General features: G+C 35.4%; 1 protein-coding gene and 2 pseudogenes across 1 annotated transcript; all 3 read left to right on the top strand.

Annotated features, from left to right (window-relative positions):
* Nucleotides 1-1,388, top strand: part of LOC100946125 — a 2,730-nt pseudogene extending 1,342 nt beyond the window's left edge.
* A 1,144-nt stretch (nt 1,389-2,532) lies between these two features.
* Nucleotides 2,533-3,640, top strand: LOC100945819 (annotated as a pseudogene).
* Nucleotides 3,641-16,951: 13,311 nt separating this feature from the next.
* Nucleotides 16,952-17,885, top strand: LOC100945504 (olfactory receptor 52B2-like). The gene is given in 2 exon segments (XM_012805866.1): nt 16,952-17,145; nt 17,147-17,885. Coding segments are annotated over 2 exon segments (933 nt in total).
* The last annotated feature ends 2,168 nt before the right edge of the window (nt 17,886-20,053 follow it).

Here is a 20,053-nt window from a genome sequence, read left to right as displayed (position 1 = left end):
CTGCATAGTATTCCATGGTGTACATATACCACAGTTTGTTGATCCATTCATGGATCGATGGGCACTTGGGCTTCTTCCATGACCTGGCAATTATGAATTGGGCTGCAATGCGTGGGGCCTTATCCATTTTTCTTATTCAAAATTATTCACATTAAAAAGCAAAGAGTATAGAAAAGCATGGCTTGATTATATTTCTGGGTTTGATTACAATTTTCTCAGTTTTTTTTTTTTGCAAAATATATGATTTTTAGTAAAGCATATAGAATTGAAAATTATATTCCAGATTGCTATTTTGACAAGCTGAATAGGACAATTTTAAAAAGCAGTGACCAGGAGACAAGATATGCATGTATCTTGTTCTCATCACTGGAACAAATAAATTGTCATTTTAATGATGAGGGAATATTGGATTTTACAGGACTATTCCTTAGATAAAAAGAAAGATACAGGAAAATTTGAATAGCCATCTCAGCCAAGATCCCATATTGCAATGAAAATAAATAAATAAATAAACAAATAAATAAAACAACTTCAATATCTCCAGATATTTTTGAGAAAAAAGAACAAAGAACCATGGTAACATTTATCATGAAACTGTTCTTATCATTGCTATATTATGAATTTAACTTATACATTTAATTACCATATTGCTCTACACCCTTTACAATACACGCAGACTCATGTCTTGATGTTTGCTGTGTCACTGTAATCTAGTTCAGAGATAAGCGATATAAATTGAAGGCTAGTGGCCAGCTCGCTTCTTCCCAGCTGCCTCTGCGGGAGCGGTGGGTGTTGTACACAATCATGGCGGCCAGGGCCCCGGATGGCATGGAAGAACCTGGCATGGACACGGAGGTGGAAAAAGTGGCGATTGAGGCGCCCGTGCGGCCCCTCAACTACAGGGAGGCTAAGACTGCGGTGGGGGCGGCGGCTGAGGACTCCTGCGCTGCGTGAGGCATCCTGAGGCCAGCTCCAGCCCAGGAGGGGACCCTGTGGCCCAGGCCTCAGTCAGCAATGGCGACCACGCAGGAGGCGGCGCAGCAAGGGAGCTGGTAGACCTGAAAATCATCTGGAATAAGACCAAGCATGACGTGAAGTTCTCCCTAGACAGCACAGGCTCAGAGTTAAAACAGAAGATTCACTCAATTACAGGTCTCCCACCTGCCATGCAGAAAGTCATGTATAAGGGACTTGTCCCTGAGGATAAGACATTGAAGGAGATAAAAGTGAACAGTGGGGCCAAGATCATGGTGGTTGGCTCCACTATAAATGACGTTTTAGCAGTAAACAAGCCCAAAGATGCTGCACAGCAGGATGCAAAAGCCGAAGAGAACAAGAAGGAGCCTCTCTGCAGGCAGAAACCACACAGGAAAGTGTTGGATAAAGGAAAAAAAAAAAAAAAAAAAAAGAAGAAGAAGAAGCTGGGCATGGTGCCTTACACCTATAATCCTAGCACTTTGGGAGGTCAAGCTGGGCAGATTGCCTGAGATCACAGTTTAGAGACCAGCCTGAGGTGGAGCAAGACCCCATCTCTAAGAAAACAGCTGAGTGTTGTGGTGGGTTCCTGTAGTCCCAGCTACATGGGAGGTTGAGGCTAGAGAAATGCTTGAGCCCAAGAGTATGAGATTGCTGTGGGCTATGATGCCAGGGTACTCTACTAGGAGTGATAAAGTGAGACTCTGTCTCAAAAAAAAAAAAAAAAAAAGTTATAAAAATCCATAGCATAAATAAAAAATTTAATGAAAACAAATGGCCAATGGATAATTCATGCAGTAAAAATAAATCAGATGTTGTTTTTTATTGATTATAAATGAATTATACACGAAACAAATATGCCCACCACCACCAAAGAACTTACTAGTTAAATTCAAGGATTTCTAACTCTATAATATTTGATAGAAGACACAAAATTTAAGGATTTTCTCTATTAATTGTGATAGCAACTTTCTATATCTCTTTATGAGATCTGGGTTTGTATTCTTTATAAATCATGTGCTCATATGCTCTAACAACTATTGTGCAACATGTTTTGGGATGTAACAAGATGTAACAAGGGGTTACATCTGGGATAATGCAGCACTATTAGCACATGAATCTTAACATTTCATTTGTATACAAATGCACTGCTACATTTGCTTTTTAGAAACTGAATAGTTTCTGGGATAATGCAGCACTATTAGCACATGAATCTTAACATTTCATTTGTATACAAATGCACTGCTACATTTGCTTTTTAGAAACTGAATAGATCAATTTTAATAACCTTAATAAAATGCAAATTTTATTTATAAAAGGCCACAAAACTTATGGAAAAATAATATTGATTGGAACCTTGCTCATAGTTTTGGAATACCAGAAGATATGTGGTTGGAAATGTCAAATCATCTTTCATTGGCAAGTCTGTCAGTTAAAAGAAATGCATTAGTAAGACTAGGAATAATTTTAAGTTACACCATAGATGTTCTCAGATTCTAAAATTCTATGCCAAATAACAACTGTTCCTCAGATAGTGCATTTCATTTCAGGAAAAGTATGCCATCCTGGCACTATGCTTCCTGTTATAGCACCTTCCTGGTGACAGGCATTCCTGGGCTGGAGGCTGTGCACATCTGGATCTCCATACCCTTCTGTGCCATGTTCTTCATTACCTTGGTGGGTAACATGACCATCATGACAGTTATCTGGAGGGAGCAGACTCTTCACGCACCCATGTACCTCTTCCTGGCCATGCTAGCTGCCTCTGATCTGGGGCTGTCCATCTCACCTTTCCCATGATAATGAGGATCTTCTGGCTGGATGCTCCAGGGCTGACCTCTTCTGCTTCCTTTATGCAAATATTCTTTATACACGCCTTCCAGAATTTTGAGTCTGCTGTTATTCTGACAATGGCCTTTGACCGCTATGTGGCCATTTCTCATCCATTGCACTATTCATCCATCCTCACCAATAGTGTGATTTCCAAGATAGGCTTGGCTATTTTTTGAGAATCTTGGCAGTTCTCACAAGGGATAGGAAGGTGCCTCTTCTATCCTCTTGAGGAGGCTGTGCTTCTGTTCCTCCAACATACTTTCTCCTACTGCCTGAATCCTGACATTATAACACTATCCTGCTCCAACACTAGGGTCAATAGCAGTTGGGAGTTATTTGTGGCACTTTCTACTATGGGATTGACTTTTTACTCATTCTCTTTTCTTCTTCTTCTTTTTTTTTTTTTTTTTTTTTTTTTGGCTGGGGCCAGGTTTGAACCCACCACCTCTGGCATATGGGGCTGGTGCCCTACTCCTTTGAGCCACAGGCACTGCCCTCATTCTCTTTTCTTATGTGCTGATTCTGAAAACCTCACTGAGAATTACTTTCCACGGTGCCCGACTCAAGGCCCTCAATACTTGTGTCTCCTACATCTCCGCTGTGATCATCTTCTTCACACCCATAATCTGCCTGTCGATGCTGCAGCACTTTGGCTCAAGACTTCCCTCACATGTCTACTATGTGACCTCGGACTTCATGTTACTTCCTCATTCCTCCAGTGATGAACCCCATTGTCTATGTTGTAAAAACTAAGCAGATGCTGGATGAAATAAGCTTTTCACCAAAAGAGAACCTGGAGAATCAAGTTGATAAATATTGCATAGATGGATAGTTTGGTATAATATGAAACCAACACTTCATGATTGAACAGAAATGGCAGAAAATTAGGGAGATCTCACATTTTCTCAGTCATGACTTTTTCTTTTCCTATTTTCTTTTTCCATTGTTCTCTTGCAACTTAGTCAGAAAAGTTTATTTGTGAAAATCATCCACAATCTGGGTGGTAATTAAAAAGATACAGTAGGATATTGTTAACACTCTCGAACTCCTGGACTCCCAAAGTGCTAGGATTATATTTGTGAGCAACTGCACCTGGCTGTTCTTAAGACCCTAACATTAAACTTAACATTGATGTGCTTTATTATATGATTATTTATAAATTCAATTCAATACCTATGCCTTTTATGGTATAATATTTTGTTTGATTTTATTCTCTGCCACGAGTTTCTCTCTATATATGAGCTTTCAAATCAACCAATTTAGATTAATCTATTTCAAGAGAAAATAGGGGATTCAGGAATTCATAAGCATGTTGATAGTAATGGTGTCTTTATTCTGGTAAGACAAACATCCAAATATCAAAAAATGAAATGACTTTCATCTTCTTACTATCAATCTTTAGACTTCAAGAAAATAAAAACTAAATAAATAAACTTTGCTTTCATTTGACAGTCTTGGTTTTATCTAACCCTATAAATGAGATACCAGTGCCAACTTGAACTTGTTAGCAGAAAATATGTAAAGATTTGCGACTAAAACAAATAGAACCATTTTATCATCATGTAAACTAATGGAACTTTTTCTTTTCCATGTCTAAGTTAAAAATTCATATAAGGTTGACTATTACTCTTTTCTAATTCAGATGGCACATATGACACTTTTAAATACTAGTCAGGTTAAAATTATAAAATAAACTGTGTTTTAAATCTCTTTTGAGATAGTGTTTCTAAATATTTTTCTCTCATTTTTATGTATTAATTTAGGATCATTCATAATATATTATGTCCTGAAATTCTGACAAAGGCCATTGTCAGAATAACAGCAGACTCAAAATTCTGGAAGGTGTGTATAAAGAATATTTACATAAAGCAAATTAATATATTATTAATTTATGATCTTTCATAATATATATATGAATATATATGAATATATTCATAAACTATTATTCTTAGTACCATTCTAGTATTCATTATTGTATGTGGTATTAATATTCATCACACTCATTCTGCTTCCACATTTAATTAGTCCTGGATCCTTTGATGGCCACTACTTATACCTTACACATTTCCTGATCATCTATAATGTCATTCCATCAATAACAGAAATATTTTTATCCAGATTCTATGTATTTTTTCTTTTCTATTGATTAAATATGGCTTTATTGAGATACTTCTCAGAAATATCAACCATTTTCAAAGATCAAATGACAATAAGTGTCTGGATTCATCTCTTGGTTCTGTTCCATACATCTACCTCTCTATTTTTGTGCCAGAGCCAGGCTGTTTTGATCACTATAGATTTATAGTATAGTCTGAAGTCTGATAGCATGTTTCCACCTGATTTGTTTTTATTTCTGAGTAATGTCTTGGCCATTCAAAGTTTTTTCTGTTTCCACATAAAATGAAGTACTAGTTCTTCCAGATCCTTAATGTATGACAGAGGTGCTTTAATAGGGATTGCATTAAATCTATAGATTGGTTGAGGTGGTATGGACATTTTAACAATGTTGATTCTTCCCAGTCATGATCATGGTATGTTTTTCCATTTGTTGACATCTTCAGCTATTTCTTTTCTTGGAGTTTCATAGTCCTCTTTATAGAGATCTTTCACAATCTTTATTAGGTACACTCCCAGATATTTCATTTTATTTGGCAATACTATAAAGGGAATAGAATCCATGAATATTTTTTAAGCTTGTCTATTATTGGTATATATGAATGCTACTGATTTGTATTGATTTTGTAGCCTGAGGTGCTGCTATATTACTTGATCACTTCTAAGAATTTTGTAGTTGAGTCCCTGAAGTTTTTCAGGTATACCATCATATCATCTGCAAAGAGTGAAAGTTTGATGTCTTCTGATCCTATATGGATACCCTTGATCGCCTTCTCTTGCCTGATTGCAGTGGCTAAAACTTCTATTATAATGTAAAAAAAAAAAAAGAAGAAGTGGAGACAGTGGGCAACCTTGCCTGGCTCCTGATCTGAGTGAAAATTATTTCAATTTAACTCCATTCAATATGATGTTGGTTGTGGGTTTGCTGTAGATGGCCTCTATCAGTTTAAGAAATGTCCCTTCTATACCTATTTTCTTAAGTGTTCTGATCATGAAAGGATGCTGGATATTGTCAAAAGCTTTTTCTGCATCAATTGAGAGAATCATATGGTCTTTGTTTTTTATTTTTTTATGTGATGAATTACATTTATAGATTTAAGTATATTGAACAAGCTTGAGACCCAGGGATAAACCCCACTTGGTTGTGGTGTATAATTTGTTTGATGTGTTGCTGGATTCTGTTTGCTAGAATATTATTGAATATTTTTGCATCAATACTCATTAGAGATGTTGGTCTATAATTTTCTTTTCTAATTGGGTTTTTTCCTGATTTGGGGATCAGGATGATATTTGCTTCATAGAATGTGTTGGGAAGTATTTCTTATTTTTCTTTGTTTTGGAAAAGGTTAAGTGATATAGGTACTAGTTGCTCCTTAATGGTTTGGTAGAATTCTGATGTGAAGCCATTTGGTACCAGGCTTTTCTTTTTGGGGAGATTTTGTAAAGGTGATGACATTTCAGAACTTGATATAGACCTGTTCAACATTTCCACTTCTTCCTGGCTAAGTCTAGGAAGTTGGCTTCTAAGTATTGGTCAATTTCCTTCAGATTTTCATATGTCTAAGAATAGAGTTTTTTGTAATATTCACTAAGGATTTTTTGAATTTCTGAGGAGTCTGTGGTTATCTTGTCTCTGTCATTTCTGACTGAAGAAATGATAAATTTTATCCTTTTATTTCTGGTTAGGTTAGCCAAAGGTTTATCAATTTTGTTGAATTTTTCAAAAAACCAACTTTTGGGTTCATTGATCTGTTGTATAATTCTTTTATTTTCAATTTCATTTAATTCTGCTCTAATTTTGGTTATTTCTTTTCTTCTGTTGGGTTTGGGATAGGAATCTTCTTCCTTTTCCAGTTGCTTGGAATGTCCCTTAAGTTGTTCTCTTTCTGTTCTCTTGAGAAAGGCTTGGAATGCTATAAATTTCCCTTTTAGGACTGCCTATCAAAAATATAAATTAGGAGAAAGACTCCCTATTTAAAAAAATGGTGCTGGGTGAATTGGCTTGTAGAAGACTGAAACTGGACCCACACCTTTCACCATTAATAAAAATTGACTCTCTGGATTAAGTCTCTGGATAAAAGACTTAAATTTAAGACATGAAACTATAAAGATTCTTGGAGAGAGTGCAGGGGAAACAATTGAAGTAATTGGCCTGGAAGAAAAGTTTATGAAGAGGACCCCTCAGGCAATTGAAGCAATATCAAAAATACATTACTGGGATCTGATCAAACTAAAAAGCTTCTACACTGCCAAGAACACAGTAAATAAAATAGACAACACTCATAACAGGAGAGAATATTTGTAGATTATGTTTCTTACAAAGGTCCGATAACTGGAATGTACAGAGACCTCAAACTTATTAATAAGAAAAGAACAAGTGATCCCATTTCCTTGTGTACAAGAAACTTGAACAGAAGCTTATCTGAAGAAGACAGGTGCATGGGCTACAGACACATGAAAAAAAAAATGTTCATCATCTTTAATCATCAGAGAAATGCCAATCAAAACCACTTTGAGGTACCGTCTAACTCCAGTAAGAGTAGCCCACATAACAAAATCCCAAAACTACAGATGTTGGTGTGGATGTGGAGAAAAGGGAACACTTCTCTACTGCTGGTGGGAATTCAAGCTAGTTCCTTTTGGAAAGAAGTTTGGAGAACACTCAGGGATCTAAAAATAGACCTGCCATTTGATCCTGCAATTCCTCTACCAGGAGTATATCCAAAGACCAAAAATCACTTTCAACAAAGATATTTGTGCCAGATTATTCATTTCAGATCAATTCATAATTGCCAAGTCATTGAAGAAGCCCTAGTACCCATCTACCCATGAATGGGTTAATAAATTGTGGTATATGTTTACCACAGAATACTATGCAGCCATAAAAAATATGTAGACTTTACCTCTTTTATGTTTACATGATGAAGCTGGAACATATTCTCCTTAGTACAGTATCTCAAGAATGGAAGAAAAAGTATCCAATGTGCTCAGTACTTTTATGAAACCAATTTATATTTACCCACACTTTCTTATGAAAGATAGATCACGACTATAGCCCAAGATGAAGGAGAGAAATGGAGGGGGAAAGAAGGGGATTGGGGAATGTTGACAGAGGGTAGATAAATGCACACCTATGGAGCATATTGTAAGGGTTCAAGTCAAATCTATCACGTATAGAACATAAATGTCTTGACACAATAATCAAGTAAATGAAGTAAAAGGTATATTAATTAGTTTGATGTAAGCACTCCAAATTGTATTTAAAAAATGTTGTACCCCACATATGCACAAATTTATTCATGATCTATGTGTATATGACTTAATAAAAGGGAAATAAATCAATCATTTTAAATGTTCATCATACTAGTTTTTAGTGTATATAGGGACTTGTTCAAATATCAATACTATATAATTTTAGGATGTTTCTATCACTCCAAAAATAAACCTCATGTCCATTAGCAGTAACTCTCCATTCTTATCCACAGATCTAGGAAACCACTAATTAATATTTCCTCTGTGTATGGGTGCCTCTCTGGACATTTCATATAAATAAAACCAGAAAATAAGTATTTTTTGGTTTCTGGTTTCTTTTACATACTATAATATTTTTGAGAATAATCCAAATCATATATTCTATATTAATATTTTGTGGGTATTAATTGCCACATAGTATTTACTTACCAGATAGTATTGAATTTTTAGAATTAATTTAACATTTAGTTAGTATGTAATGGTGTTTAAATAGTAGTATTGAAATACTACTTAATTTTATTTTATTTATTTATTGTTTTTGAGACACAGTCTCACTTTTTCACCCTCAGAAGAGTGCCATGGTGTCATAGCTGACTGCAACCTCACACTCTTGGGCTCAAGTGATACTCTTGCCTTAGCCTCCCAAGTAGCTGGGACTTCAGGCACCCACCACAATGCCTGGCTAGTATTAGACACTGGGTCTTACTCTTGCTCTGGCTGGTCTTGAACCCATGAGCTCAGGCAATCCACCCACCACAGCCTCCCAGAGAAATGGGATTACAGGCATAAGCCACTGCACCAGGCCCATACTATTTACTTTTAATTGCCAAATAAGTATTTAATTTAGGGGTAGTTCACTTTTTATTTTTCTATTTGTCAGTTAATGGACATTTGAGTTGATGCTCCTTTTGGCCACTGTGAATGATGCTCCCATCAATGTGAATGCAAATATCTATGTGAACAAGTGTTTTTATTTCTCTCGGTTAGAAACAGCAGTGGAATTACTATGCTCTGTGATAACTATACTTAATATTACACAAAACCCTTCCAAATTGTTTTCTCAATTGGCTTTGTTATTTTATGTTCACAGAAGCCATGTGTGTTCCAGGTCTGTCACATCCTTACCAACACGTGCTTTCTGTCTGTTTCCTTTTTTTACAGCCATTCTGGTAGCGTCTCACTACAACACTTATTTGCCTTTTTCCTCTGAATAAGGATGTTGAGTTTCTCTATTTGATTACCAGCTCTTTGGCATGCTAAGAAAAATTAGGATAATTAAACTGTAAAGCCATTTATGTCAAAGATTTTTAAATATTGGAGTGAAAAGTAACAATAACACATTAGTAGGATAAAGTATTAAGCAAATAAATTACATTTTTTATCCCTTACGTAGCATCAGAGGTTCTGATAAAGGTTATGGCTTAAAGTTCTCTATTTTACATATAAAAGAAGATAAAAACTCATATTCATGATAGCAACTGCATATTTTGGGTAGGGGAATTGTGTATATATTAAATGCTTACTGTATTCCTAGCACTTACATAAGTGTTGAATATAGAGCTGTGAGAAACAAAAAAATCCTCAGTGAGGACTGTTTTTGAAGACGCACAATAGATAAATAAACAACTAAACATAAAATATCAGTTAATAAAAATTACATATAAAAGTAAATTGTATATAAAGTTAAGTTATGATGATGTTAGTCTTTATATAACTTAATGCACATTTGAGCAGACCACCACATCCCAGTATGCCTGAAATAGTCAAGGTTCTTTTTTTATTTTTGTTTTTAGTTGATGAAAGAAATAAAAAATGGAGCAAGGAAAGGGAAAAAGGAAGAGAGAGAGTAAAAGAGGGACTTAGTACTGATGAGAGGAATCTGAAAGTATAATGCAAGAATTCTCACATAATAGCACAATAGTTATTGAAGGGATTTATAATGTTCAATCTCAATTATTAAATAAATAAAGAGGCATCTCTATTCACTTTTCTGTAAGGATGACAGGAGTTTATGTAGCTCCTTAGGCAGTTTTTAAAGACCCAGAACTCTATTAATGTAAAACAAAGGCCATTGTCATTAAACTAAATTTTCAAAGATCAGTGACTTACAAGATTTAATTATTTTCATTTTTCAAGGAAATCATCAAAAAATGGACAATATGATGATTCAGTTCTTAAAAATGTATAATTTTGAAAACATATACAGAATCTACAAAAGTTATTTTCCTGGGGCAGCACCTGTGGCTCAAAGGAGTAGGGCACTAGCACCATACGCCAGAGGTGTCAGGTTCAAACCCATCCTCAGCCAAAAAAAAAAGCTATTTTCCTGTCCATATCATTGTATAATTTTCTCCAAATTGTAAGCACTTTTCTCAAAAATTCAATTACTGCCCAGACTTCCTGATGTCTTATAAATCACCAGAGGAGCTAGTATAAATCAATTCCATTGAAAACACTCCCCTTGCTTAAAGTAAGAGTTTCTCTACTCTTTTACTCTGTATTAATTAATTCTTATCAAACTATATATAGCAACAGTCTATACTCATTATCATATCCAGAGATCATGAAATATATCATGAAATATAATCCTCTTCATGGGAGAGCGGAGCTAGAATATTTTCCTAATAGCCATAAATGAAACTAAAGAGTTAAGTATTACAGACAGGAATTACAGATTACATAATTTTTCTAGCATGGTATAAGGTAATGATCTGCTTCTTGAAGTGTTGGATTGGTGCTACTTTTAGTAATCTAAGCAGATGATAATTATTCATAGCAATGATGCTATGTAGACATTTTGGTAGAAGTTTGATGTTAGTTGGAAAGATACGAAAAGTGGCAAGTCTATGTTTCTATGCTTTTTGTCTTTGGACTGCTCAAATAAGCTATAGAGGCATTCTCTGCCCACCCAATGCCTGAAATGCCTTGCCTGGTTTTCGTGCACAAAGAATGCTGTTCTTTTGGCTCAGAGTCTGGTGTGGAACAGTACCTGGGAGTAAGGTAGGATGAAATGATGCTTTGGCCCTTGCTTGAGTGTGTCCACTGCCATAGAATACTGAGCCCATGGCTAGGCCTCCTGACATGGTCTCTCCCCACCATCCTTTCTAAACTAACCCAGATGATGTCTCATGTTTCTGGTATCCATAATCTATGAACATTTGACTTTCGCTAAACTACTTCCATGTCTCTTCATTCCAGAGGTGTGTCTGGCACATGGCAGCCATTCAGTAGCTGAAAGGATGAGTGTCCCTTTCACAGGATCCCAGGGTCACTTTTATTTTCCTTGTCTTGCTATTCTTTGAATGAATTTAGTAACCTCCTCCTCTCTGACCCCATCATAGTGCCTCTGCTGTGCCCTGTGCATCTCACATATTCTAGGAGTACCTTTGCTTATAATATGAAGTTGTATATGACCAGTTCAAATCCAGGATTTGGTACTACTACCAGACTCATTCAGGCTCACAGGGTAAAAGTCTGCCTTTTACATCAGCTTAAATGGTTTAAAATGAAAAAAAAAAGTTACTCTTACTCAGAGAAACAACTGATATGTAACTTGTCTCTCTAAACATAAACCACTAGAAGGCTGAAATAAATATGTAAACAAAACGCTGTGTTTTGACATTTGCTGAAAGGCAGTGCAGGATTAAGACTCTAGAGAAAAGGAAACATACAAGTTGAGCCTCACAATGCAAATGGAGAAATTTTGTTAGGTGATTAAATGTTTCATATCATGATTGATCGCATATTTGAAGAATCTGACTTGAAGAAATTATCTTAATCATAAATAATGCCACAATGTTTAAAAATAATGTCAATTAAACTTAAAAATGTTGCTGGAAACAGTCTTGTTAATAACAAAAACTCAAGAACTGATCTTCATTAAATTATAGGTCATCAGGGATGCTTTCCATCTATTTTATGTTCACATAATTCTTTTGAGACTGGTACAGCAGACTTACTATAATCTTCTTGTTTTGTGATAGAAAACTTAAAAGTAAATGATAAATAATTACATTTGTATATACTTGGGAAAACAAACTTCACTGGTGAATATAAAATTTATTACCCTGTGAACATCTTTACATCCTGGGTGTAAGTCTCACCTTTTTGTTTAAAACTTACTGTAGTTGCAAAGAGAATACAAGTGGAATTGAGAGGTTTACAGTCTTTGAAGATCTGCTTGCCCTGAGCAGAACAAGCTAGTAACTATCAAATTACTAATCTGTGGAGAAAGAACTCCAGCTTATCCCTTTCTACAGCCATAGATGAAAGATGTTTCATTGACCCATCAGATTGCGTACACAGTACAATATAATACTGATGACGATTATCTGACATTATCATAAATACAAACATTGTCTTATGAAACGTCTCATATTTATTGCCAGATGAGCTAGGTAGGAATAAGATTGCTATATTGCAATTCATGGAAAATCACTTTGATGAAGTTAGATTAACCAAAGTTTCTATCTATTCCACTATCCAATTTTGCTTCCAATCAGTGTGATCTTTTATTAACAAAGCTTGTTTTATTTTGTTTTGAAACAAAGTCTTACTCTAATTCCCAGGCTTGAGTGAAGTGGTATAATTTAGTTCACTGCAGCCTCAAACTATAGGACTCAAGCCATCTTCCTGCCTTATCGTCCCCAAGTAGCTAGGATTACAGACATGTGTCACCTTGCCTGGCTAATTTTTCTTACTTTTTAAAAGGTGTATTGTCTAGCTTATTTCAGAAATCCTGGCCTCAGGAAATCCTATTATGTCGGCCTCCCACAACACTGGGAATACAGGCATGGGCCACTGAGACTGGCAATATTTTTTTTTTCTTTGAAAAAGAAAACTTCCTTTTCTAGGGATTGGTGTAGGTGAAAAGACAAAAAATAATCCTTAAGATGTCCCCCGTGTACTGAAAACCTCAGAGCCTTGTATCTTCTGTTTTCACCAAGTTTTCTAAAGGTATCATTTACATACACTAAATTGTACAAGTTTTAAGTTTCTCTCTTGAGTTTTAATAAATGTACATATCTCTATAATCTATGTTTTTATCTATATGCAAATCATTTCCTACCCAAAGTTAGGTCCTGCCTATTTCCAATTTTCTTCACTCCCACAGAAGCAAACACTAGTCTGATTTCTATCTACCTTTATTAATTTTGCCTGTTGTAAAAATTCACATAAATGGAATTACTGAGTGTGTTCTCTTCTGTGCCTGAAATCTTTCATTCAGCATGCTGATGAGATTTCTCATGTCATTGTCTCTATCAAAAATGTGTTATTGCTAAGTGGAATGCTACTGCATAAATAAAATACAATGCTTATCATTTTTTTTTTTTGGAAAGATATTCAGGTTGTTTCCAGTTAGGGAATAGCTGGAATAAAGCTGATAAGAGCATCTTTGGCCAGGCATGGCAGCATGGTGGCATGGTGGCATGCACTCAGGAGGCTAAGGCAAGAGGCTTGCTTGAGTCTATGAGTCTGCCGTGAGCTGTGGTTGCAGCACTGCACTCTAGCACTCCTGCCGGGATGACAGCATGAGACGCTCTCTCCAAAAACACAACAAAAAAATTCTGCACAAATCTCTGTATATAAATATTTTTTCATACTATTCCATAAGGACTAAGTGCTAACCAGGGGAAAATGTGTAGATACATTATTCATAAATTTGGGCTGGGGCATAATACTATCAAATTCAGTTCAAAATCATAAAATGCGAATATGAAAGGCAATCCTTTAATGAGCTAATCCAAATGCTGACTGCTAGGTATCAGGTGTAAAAGCAGTTGCTCAGCATAAAAATACCCAAAAGACTTCTCATTAGCTGGTCATTCTCTAGGTTCTTCGGCTGTCAATGTACAATGCAGAAGAGTATAAATACATCTTACCTGAGTTCTCATAAGCTAGGCATGACTAAAGGAGCTACAAAGAGGAAATTCAGGATCTGCCTTTTTATGTTTCCAATTATTTAGAAAATCATGCTTCTAAAAGGTAAAAATGGAGGAGTACAGTGGCAAAAATAATGAATTCTACAATAAAATCCCTAGATTTTATAACAGATTTTAGATACTTATCAGTAATATGACCGTGGGAAAGTTATTCTTTCCATGCCTGAGTTTCTCCCCTCCTGTCAAATTGAGAGAATAGCAATTCATACACTATGTATGAAATTAAATTTTATAATGCACATTAAGTATTTGAAATATTTTTAGGAAAATATTTAATTAATTGTAAACATTGATAAATATTTCCACTTATTATTATTCGCTATTAGTCTGTATTAATACTTGTGCTGATATGTGGTATGGCTTCTATTTAAGGATCCTGGTATCTGCTATGTAACTGTTATGCAGCAAAGTCTCTGTCATAAGTGGCTAATAAAAGTATGGTTATAACTTCCTATTTTTAACAAAATAACCATTGAAAAAAATCTCTGTCTTGCAGTTTTCAAAAGTCACTCATTCGAGGTAGTATTTTATGCCCTGGATCAGATATTTTATATTTTCTTCATCTGAAAAGAGAGAGAAAGAGAACGTGTCAGTGGCTGGGGGGAGAATGAGAGAAAAGTGTAAGAGTGTGAAGCAGAATAAAATAAATGTGTGTTAGTAATGCAGCAGTCTGCCCTACTTCCGTGTAAAAAGGTTGAGATATTCTGAAAGGATGATTTCAAATGGCATAAGTGATGATTGGTTGATATCTTGAAATACTAGGTGGTTTTCTCTCTGCTTGGTGTTGTCATAGCTCAGGTGAAAGTTGGAGATTTCAAATTATTATAGTTCTTTTAAAACTGAATAACATTTATTCTTCCTAACTTTAAAACTTCTAAGACAGTTGTTCTCAAACTTCCTAATGTCATGACCCTTTAATATAGTTCCTGATGTTGTGGTGACCCCGAACCATAAAATTATTTTCGTTGCTTAGCAAGAAGCAACGAAAACTGCAAGACATGCAAGACAGAGATTTATTTCATTACTTAGTAATGAAAATAATTTTATGGTTGAGGGTCAACATCAACATCAGGAACTGTATTAAAGGGTCACAGCATTAGGAAGGTTGAGAGCCACTGTTCTAAGAGTTACAGTCAAAAAGTACAATTTGTATAAATATAAATAAAAAGAGAGAGAGAGCCTTTGCTAAAAGTACTACTTTCAACTGCCTTCTTGAACAACTAAATCAATGTGTTTCAGTAACAGAAAATGACTAATTTTATAACTTGAAATATGTTTTTAGAAAGAAGCTATTTTTATTTTAAACTGTTATTTGATATGCTAAAAAAAGTAATAGTCATTTTTAAAAGGTGTCATATGCCTTTTTTATTATTAAATCATAGCTGTGTGCAACAATGCAATAATGGGGTACAGTGTGGTGTTTTCATATGCAATTTGAAATATTTTCATCAAACTGGTTAACATAGCCTTCATGTCATTTTCTTAGTTATTGTGTCTTGACACAATATTCTACTAGACCCTATATTCTACTTTTAGAAAGATTCACTTGTACCTTGTAAGATAAACCATAGAGGTGCTCCCTCCAATAACCCTCCCTCCACCCATCCACTTCCCTTCCCTCTTTCTCCCCCCTCCCAATATTTTTAGGCTATAATTAGGTTATAGCTTTCCTATGAAAGCTATAAATTAGTTTCATAATACGGCTGTGTACATTGGATACTTTTTCTTCCAATCTTGAGATACTTTGCTAAGAAGAACATTTTCCAGCTCCATCCATGTAAACATGAAGGAGGTAAAGTCTCCATCTTTCTTTATGGCTGCGTAGTATTCCATGGTGTACATATACCACAATTTATTGATCCATTTGTGAGTTGATGAGCACTTGGGCTTCTTCCATGACCTAACAATTATGAATTGGGCTGCAATAAACATTCTGATACAAATATCTTTGTTGTAATGTGACATATGCTTTAATTTGATCTTGTTCTTTTGGTGGTGCATATGTGAAGATGTCAGCCACTCTATTGTGGAAGGACTGCCTAAGTGTTGAATAATTATGGTTCTCAAAATTTCTCAGTCATTTCCTGATCTAAAAGAGAGCATACTGAGCTTGGAAGTTTCACTTGTCTCGGAATCTATACCTTGAGCCTTGTGACTTAGTGCTTCTTAGAGTATGAATAATATAATTGCTTCAGCTCAGCACTTTAAATTTTATGCTAATTCAACCATTCTCTTCCAGGATATGGATGAGAGGCAGATGAGTGATATTTTTTTTCTTTGTGAAAAGAAAAATCAGACCTAAGGAACTTATTTTATACCTTTAGGATGGAAAAAAATTGGAATCTTAATGCTGCCTCCAGTTATGTATTAGTTTGTAGTACAACTTGTCTCCTCCCATTCTGGAGCATTATCTCCAATCTTCTTTGCAGTATTAGGGAAAGAAAAGAGAGAAGGTATTACTTTTTTGTAGTTAAAAGTTTGTTAAGTTAACAAGGTAAAAGCTATATATACAGAACAGTTAAAAGCTCAAAAGACATAGATATAAATTATGTGGTCAGAACAACTGGCATTAAAGAAGAATTAAATTCTTAATTTTTTCTGCTTTATAATTATTTTTCTAGGAAATTTGTGTGTTCTATAAAAGGTGAGTAACTGCCCCACAATTCAGGTATTTATGACTTATCTCAGACCATTTTATTCATGGTCTTCATTCCTTCTACTTCATAATGTCAAAATCAATGGTTAGAACTTGACTAAGAGGAAGGAATAATGACTCCTTTTCTATCATCCTGTATCATAGCCATTTGACAGACTTTGGCCACCTCTCTGCAGCAATGTCCAACTATACGTCCATTCACTTCACTGCCTTTCTGCTGATGGGTGTCCCAGGATTAGAAGACTTCCAAGTTTGGATTTCCATTCCTTTTGGCTTCATGTACCTCTTGGCTGTGATAGGCAATGGCCTGGTTATGGCAGTGGTGGCCTGGGACAGAAACCTCCATAAACCCATGTATTTCTTCCTGGCCATGCGCACTCAACGATGTCCTACTTTGTACTGTCACGGTCCCCAAAATGCTTCTCATATTCTGGCAAGGCCCTTCCCTGTCGACATTCCCTGCCTGCCTCACACAGATGTTTTTTGTTCATGCTCTGTTCCTGTCTGAATCTGCTATTCTACTGGGCATGGCCTTTGATCGTTTTGTGGCTATCTGTGCACCACTTCATTACACTACCTTACTTACAGGCTCTCTCATTGGCAAGGTGGGCCTGGCCCTGGTGGCTCGGAGTGTGGTTGTCGTCACTCCTGGTGTCCTGCTCATTCTCCGGCTGCGCTTCTGCAGAAGTAATATCATCCGCCACACCTACTGTGAGAACATGGGCATTGCCAAACTGGCCTGTAACAGCATCACTCCTAACAGCATCTATGGGCTGACTGCTGCTCTTCTCACCACAGGGCTGGACTTTGTCCTCATCTCCCTCTCCTACTGGCTAATCTTAAGAACAGTCTTCCAACTACCTTCTAGGAAGGCCCAGACAAAGGCCTTACGAACCTGTGGAGCTCATATATGTGTCATCCTGGTGTTTTATATTCTGGCCTTCTTTTCCTTCTTTACCCACCGCTTTGGGCACCATGTATCTAGGCAAACCCTTATCCTCCTGGCGAACCTCTACTTATTGGTGCCACCTACCATGAACCCCATTGTTTATGGGGTTAAGACCAAAGAGATAAGAATGCGAGTACTAGGGCTCTGTAGTCCACTGAAATGATCAGAATGATGAGGCAACAAGGTACAGGAGAATCAGGGTTGGAAATTGTGTCAGTGCAATTCTCAAAAAGAGGAAATCATGGGAAATGATCTGAACTTTGTTCATTGAATTCATTTGTCTATTTTTTAAATCACATGCAATTTTCCTGATCCAGCTCCTCTTACATCAGGCATCCTTATTAATTATATTTTATATTACTGGAGACATACTTTATCACCTATAAACCTATCTTTCATCATTCCTTCAATGTAATCCCTCTTCACCACAAGAAAATATTCACCTCTAGAATAATAAAAGAAATAAGATCTTTCTCTGCCAACAAGATAATAAAACATGTGTCATGAATATAATACTAATTATATACATGTATTGTACATATGGTCTAGTGGTTGAATTAATTGGATTGAGTATCTTGAAAAAATGATATTATTCACCTTACAAATATGAAATGGATATTGCTAGATTTGTGTGTAGTCAGGTGGTTACTATGCTGCTTTTAATGATGTTCTCATTGTTCAAATTTTTATATTGAATGATTTAACAACTAAATTGGATAATGAATTGTTTTGCAACAATGCTTTATAATGAATAAAGCAGCATGTACTTGGAGGGTAAAAAGGATAACAGTGTTCTCTGATATTATTTTTCTTGCTATCATGTCTTGCCACAAAATGCCTTTTGCAGCATAAAGATATTAAGTGCATAATCCTAAGGGTAGCATTTGACCTTCTGAAAACAAGTGTATTACTTCTTACCTAAAGATATTTTAAAGACTTTTTTTTTATTTAAAGACTTTTTACCTAAAGATAGAGGGTTAGAATGGAAAACTGAAAATTGTTATTTGAGCTTCTGGATATCTTAACAGATTCTGCCAAAATGCAGAGAATGCTTTCAGAATTCATGGGATTAACTAACAAGGTAATATGAATGAGAATGTCTCCTAATTTTTAGACTTATATGCAAATCAAATAGATGCTCCAATTATATTATTCTAAGTTGAGGCAGGACCAAAAAACCTCCTTGCTTCATAAGTGCTAGCTATGTACTAGAATACTGAACTCTAGCCATTATTAAGTTTCCAAAAACCAGATAATGCATCTATTCTCAATTCATTCTTTTTTTAAATTTCAAATCAATATGACAGTAAAAATTCTTAGATGATTGTTCTCACTTCCAGGGTAAAGTTTCCGCTGTAAAAGAGCCCCTCATTCGGGGGAAGTAATATCCACCCTCACAATGTGCACATTAAGTGAAATTCTGCCTCATGTCGCCCTCCTTCTGCCACTCGTCCACCATGCTTGCCCTTCCCACCCTCTCCCCCCCAACCCAGGTACTAGAATATATTTGTATTTTATTGTTCATATAAGCATGTAATTTGTTATATATTGGTTTCATATTATTATTGAGTACGTTGTATATTTATTTCTCCATTCTTGTGATATTTTACTAAAAAGAATGTATTTCAGCTCCATTCAGATAATGTAAAAGATGTAACGTCTCCATCTTTTTAGTGGCTAAATAGTATTCTATAGTATACATATACCACAGTTTGAACAAAAAATTATTTTACCACAAAGACATTTGCACCAAAATGTTTATTGCAGCTCAAATCGTAATTGCCAAGTCATGGAAGTAACCAAAATGCTCTTTAGCCCGTGAATGGATCAGCAAACTGTTCCCACTTCATAATACAATATTTCCACCACTTACTCATTCATATATTCAGTCACTTGAATCGTCAATAACTGTGTTTGACTGGGAAAGATCATTTTACTTTTGGAAATATGTTTTATGATTGTTTTAAGATATGTTTTATAGACATATTATAATTCTAATAATAAATTCAACAGCTGTTATAGTAGATGATAATGTATAAAGTCAAAATTTTGGTAAGTACTGTAAATATTCACATAAATAACAAAACATGAATAAAAAATAAAATCTAGGATTCAATATTTTAAATATAGTTCTATTAAGAAAAAATTAATAAAACTTTATTTTTTATAGTATAATCACTAGAAAAGGTGTGTTAAACATTCATACATTATACTTCACCCAGGTAAATGCACGAGAAGTAAAGTCTCCATCTTTTCCTTTGGTTGAATAGTACTCCATGGTATACAGTTTGTTAATCCACTCATGAGCTGATGGAAACTTGGATTGCTTCT

Source organism: Otolemur garnettii, unplaced genomic scaffold (genome assembly GCF_000181295.1).
Source record: "Otolemur garnettii isolate 467f Iridium unplaced genomic scaffold, OtoGar3 scaffold00001, whole genome shotgun sequence".
In the NCBI taxonomy this organism is placed as follows: domain Eukaryota; kingdom Metazoa; phylum Chordata; class Mammalia; order Primates; family Galagidae; genus Otolemur; species Otolemur garnettii.
The sequence above is the reverse complement of the archived record's forward strand: the minus strand, read 5'-3'. Positions and strand labels throughout refer to the sequence as shown.